The sequence below is a fragment of the Mercenaria mercenaria genome, chromosome 17 (genome assembly GCF_021730395.1).
Source record: "Mercenaria mercenaria strain notata chromosome 17, MADL_Memer_1, whole genome shotgun sequence".
In the NCBI taxonomy this organism is placed as follows: domain Eukaryota; kingdom Metazoa; phylum Mollusca; class Bivalvia; order Venerida; family Veneridae; genus Mercenaria; species Mercenaria mercenaria.
The window spans coordinates 31,317,557-31,322,894 of NC_069377.1; the positions used below are offsets into that span (position 1 = coordinate 31,317,557).

Sequence of the window (5,338 nt, forward strand, 5' to 3'; positions counted from 1 at the left end):
AGATAGTCATTTAATGATGATAAACAAGTATGCAAAGTTTCAAAGCTGTAGCTCTTATAGTTTTTGAGAAAAGGTTGACCTAAGCAAAAATTTTAAGCAACGCCGACGCTGACGGTCAAGTGACAACAATACCTCGTAGATTGAGATAAAAAAAATCAGACGAGCTAAAAAGTTTATTTCGTGACGAGCTAAAATGCTTATTTACATTAAATATTAAACCGAAACACTTCCTGGTCTACCAGATCTGCTTTTAAAGGTGTGTGCGCGCGCCTACAGAACCTGTTTAAGATACGGGTATTTTAGGCACAAAAGCAATTTTCAAAGAACTGGTATGGCGACCATTGCTGTCATGGATATTTTGCTTTGTCTTTCACTGGTTTTAATATTAATTGGAATTGCACGCGGCGACTGCGATAGGAATGTTGGCCCCGCGGGTTCAAATGAATGCGTTCTGCTTGAACCTTACTACAGCAAGTACCAGTGGGCAACGTGTCTTACTGACCAGTATATTAGGACGTACTCAAAGGGAGCCCACCAGTGTAGGGACACCTCTAGGACATACTGTTGGTATCAGTGTATGGTAGAAGTACATAGTCTTGGCGAAGGTAAATTGTTCATGTTTGTTATTAAAGACACTGACCTCCAGACTTTGAATAAAAATGATTTTTCTTTAAAATTGAATTTTTGTCATATTTTGAACATTAGAACATGATTTGATTTTATTTCTGAACTATCTTTAAAATGCCAAATAAAAAAAAAACAAACAAACAACGAAACAATCGGTAAGAACAACGAATCCTTACGTGTTCCATAGCATATTATCTGTCAGTAACTAAGTTTTAAAGCATTCTTAAGAAATATAGCATGATATCTATATGTTTTTTTTTGTTACACGATCTGGAGGTCAGTGCCAAGGTCGGCATACTTCTTAATATGACTTTTATCAGAAATCTATTGCCGGATTGACAACTTTCAATTATGGAATGTACCTCGATACTACATTTGACCTTAAAATCATATATTTTTTGTTTATAAGGACTGGCTGCCATTATGTAGTGTCATATTAAAACTAACGAAACCAGGCGTTGAAATAGTATACATACACTTCCAAAAGTTCATTCGTATGTACACTTTTTTCCCTGTGTGCATGGTCAAAATCGTCAAAAAGTATGCAAGAAGAGAATAATTACTTTACTCTCATTTTTTTTTAATTAAGGCTGTTTTTTTTTGTCTATAATTACGATATGCTTACACTAGGGCCTGTTTATGACGGCTGTGCATGCGGAGCAGACGCCCCAAGAAATGTTACAACACAGCCGACCGTTGTGACCTCAGCCATCCCGGATTGGTGTTTCAGTCCATCTGGAACAGAATGCAGCTGGTACAGGGATTGTCTCGAGGTAAACAAATTTATTAATGTTCAAATGTACAGCTTGGTCAATAGATATATTACAGTTACGAAACGATCTAGAGCATATGATATAAATCTACCAAGACAGCTTATATTTCTATCAATTCAATTCAAATTTATTCAGGCATAAGATCACCAAACAATATATGTAAATTATACAGTAAGATACATGTATACAATAATCAATATATTTAAAATGCTTTGATTATAATTTTATAAAAATAATCTTAGTATATATATGCTGATTAATACATGAAAGATTTAGTCATGGTTGACGATATAAAATGATATGATCTTAACGCCTGGGATGACCGATTAAAGTAAAACTAATCACTTATTTCCAGTGGGGTTCGGTTAAGTAGATATAATTTAAATGAATGTTTCTCATTGCAGAGTTGGTGCAGCCGTTCTGCGCTTGCGCGGAATTATTATCAAATGGAACGCATGGCAAAAATACTCATTTTTTTTTGCATGTCCGCACGCATTTAGTGTATAATGTGCATAATATACTGACTAAAGGTTAGGGTTAGAATCACCATGGTTACAAAATATATACATTTAAGGTATTTTTGTTCAAATTTAGTTAATCCGGTATATACCGGAGTCTGTAATATATCACGGGCGCACCAACTCTGTATTTAGTCACAGCCAATTTAAATTATGTTCTTCACAATTAAAATCCATGAGCATTAAAATTATAGGTAAAAAATTCGTGTATAAGTGAAAAACATAATGTTGTTTAAAAAAAACGTATGTCATGAATATTATCAGTTATGATTTCAGAATTTAAAACTAAAACAAAAGAAATCACAGATATGTCAGGAAGTGAAGAAACATTTATTCAAGTGTGCACGTCTAAGAGAAATCACTGATACTATTTTGTACTTACGACAAGATGTATTTTATGTAAGTTTTAACAAAGTCGTTTCATGTTCAGGGTTACATAGACATGTACTCTTTTTTCCAGAAAAGATATCCGTGTGAGGAACAGGGCAGTTCCTATGCATTAGATTATGCAGAGAAGTTTTGCAATTTGTATCAAATCCATTATTCAGAATTTAACTACAAAGGACAGCAATGGATCGATGCAGTTAGGAAATGCCTACAAGTTAAACTTGTGCCCATCCTTAGACCATTTGTAAAGGCGACATGCGAAGGAATCAAACAAACTGCATTTGATTCTCATTCTGGTTGTTACCTCCATCCTGACGAAGGTAAGCCATCTATTTGTGATATAGGTTTCGCAAACTGGGCACGAGTATTTTGGACTGTTAAAAGCGCAGTAATTCAAGATGCCAGAGTGGCCTTTAAACAGATGTTAGATGTTGTACAGGCGTGTGGTTCTGAAATACTGAACAAAGGGATGGAACTTATAAAACTGAAATTCAAGCAGACGACAGATAAAATACAAAGAAGTTTGGATGAAATTGCGGAAAAAGTTTCAAATTTGATATCAGAAAAAATGAACTGGTTTAAAAGAGGGATTATGCATTTTGGATACCCGGTTCAGGGGAGACCAAATCGTAACAAACGCGACACTGACAACGACACTGATAACAACTTTTACATCAACATACTGATAGCTGCAAGATCGGAATTTGATCTGAACGCCGAAAACAACCCTGTCGCAAATATATCAGCTGAGGCGATCGACGTTGCTAAAGCGATAGAAAACGGTGATGTGCGAGTCAAGATGGAAGATGGATTGGAATTTACGGAACTGAGTGTTTGCTCTAACTACAATTGCACTGAAACCTCTCTACAAGTTACCCCAGCTCCACCGGAGGAGATAGAAAATGGCGGTATTCGTTTAACCACCGTTATCATTATTGTAGTCGTGGCGACATTTGGTGTAGTCCTTGTGGTACTGGCCGTAGTTGTGCTGCGAAAACTGCGCAAGTGTTAATTTTTCTTCCACATTTAAGAAGGCATTGATGATTTTTTTCATCGTCGGGATGTACCGAATGCAAGACGTCTGTGGCAGGAAAACAAACTAATAATTTGAGGAAATTTTAGAAAGTGTGATTATATATTTAAATTTTGTGAGTTGTGCGCGTATGTGGACTTGAAGTCGATGTTCTGCCAGGCCGTCAGGAGTTGTCGACACTATGGAGACGGACTATTTGTGCGCGTATGTTGACTCGAAGTCGACATTTTGCCATGTCTTAAAAAACTGTAGAGACTGATGTTGACACTATGCTGACACTGTGGGGGAAGGATTATTTGAATTTTTTATTTGTAAGTTGCGTGCGTATGTGGACTCGATATCGACGTTCTGTCACGTCTTGAAAAGTTGTTGACACTTCGGTGACGGACAATTTCAGTTTTATATTTGTGTGTTGTGCCCTTATATAAACTTAAAATCGAATAGTTGTCACATAATCTCTTGGGCTGTTTATTCTAAATCTTACAAGTTATGGACCGCATGTACTGTCATGTACAAGACAAAGAGCTGAATAAACACCGCATTTCGAGGTCCAAAAGCTTCACTTCATGTTTTAGAATTTTTTAACAAGATAAACATGAATGCATTTCTAAAATGTACACTGAAACTGGAGTGCAGATACCAAATGTAAGAATAAGTGATACTGCTTTACTATAAATTGATTGTACAACTATAAATCACTAGTACGTTTAATCTAAAACAGCCAGAGGTTGTTCTTTTGTTTGTAGGGATGCGCTGTATTCATTATCGATTAAAATTGTGTTGATTGCAGTAAGTACAAGTATCAGAGGACTGTTTGAAAAATTCAGCAGTTACGTAATTTTTATCAAATAGTAATAAATGTATGTACTAAGTGCTACACAAAGTCACGATATCAAAGTCACAATACTAATCCCCAATGATAACGCGATTCCCGCCGAAACGCGAGGACGAGTCTATTTCATGATAACTGACGAAATGATAATTCATAATGGTTACCTTTACTTGACAATTAAATATTGGTATTTCTTTCATTTTAAATAGTTATTATGTATATGGCAATATAGCTCAGTTGGGTAAACTGCAGACATCATTTGGATGTAAGTCGTTTTGTGGGTTCGAATCTTCATAAGTTCTTTTTCAGATTTGTTTTTTTATCTATTCGTTTTCATTTTTATTTCATTACTTTTGTTTGTTTCTTTCTTTCTTTGATGGTTTGAATTTGTATATATGTCTTTATATAACACAATAGCATGTTCATTATTTGCATGACTTGAGTGCATGCATTTAATCTATCATCTTTGATATATAATAAACTTTTCTGATCTGCCATATCGACTTTAGATACCTCTCTGTCGTATTGTCACAGAGCTCATGAAGGAAACCTAATTTTTATGCAAAAGTGAAATAAAAATTAATTCTCAATACTGAGTTTCGAACCCACACGGCAAAAGATCTATTGACCATGGACATCATGCTTTACCACTGAGCTAATTTGTAATTTGAACAAAATCCGGAAATATTTAGATTGTAACATGCTAGAAAAATGCTGAATTCCCTATGTTCCATTTTAATCTATTTATAGTCATGTTTGTAAATATCAAGTTATCGTTGGGGCATAGTACCTGTCCCAATTTGATTTATATATATTGTTTTGCAAGAATGTCCTTGAATCCGTTCTATCCGATTTGTTTTTAAGCTATTTTATCGATCACATTCGCAGCGCCCTTTCATATACAATTGAAGTTATTTAGGCTACACGTAAGCGGATACCGAGACAAAAGCGATTTTTATTTGTTTTGTGTTGCTGTCAGAGTTACTGTAATAAACATGTCATGTTTATAATATGTTTTAAATTCTTAACTGCTGTTGAGGCGATTCTAAACTATACAATTATAATTATTTCATTTCCCGTAAAGAATGCGTACACATTTCAACTATGTTTTAGGATCTTGAACACTGTGTGTGTGTTTTTTTTTAAAGAATAAAAACGTCCGCATGTT

General features: G+C 35.0%; 1 protein-coding gene across 1 annotated transcript; it reads left to right on the forward strand.

Annotated features, from left to right (window-relative positions):
• The first annotated feature begins 249 nt into the window (after window positions 1-249).
• LOC123535605 (uncharacterized) lies at window positions 250-5,338 on the forward strand. Its single transcript, XM_045318319.2, has 3 exons — window positions 250-605; window positions 1,258-1,400; window positions 2,379-5,338. The coding sequence occupies exons 1-3, from the start codon at window positions 332-334 to the stop codon at window positions 3,315-3,317; spliced, it is 1,356 nt and encodes a 451-aa protein (XP_045174254.2). The 5' UTR covers window positions 250-331; the 3' UTR covers window positions 3,318-5,338.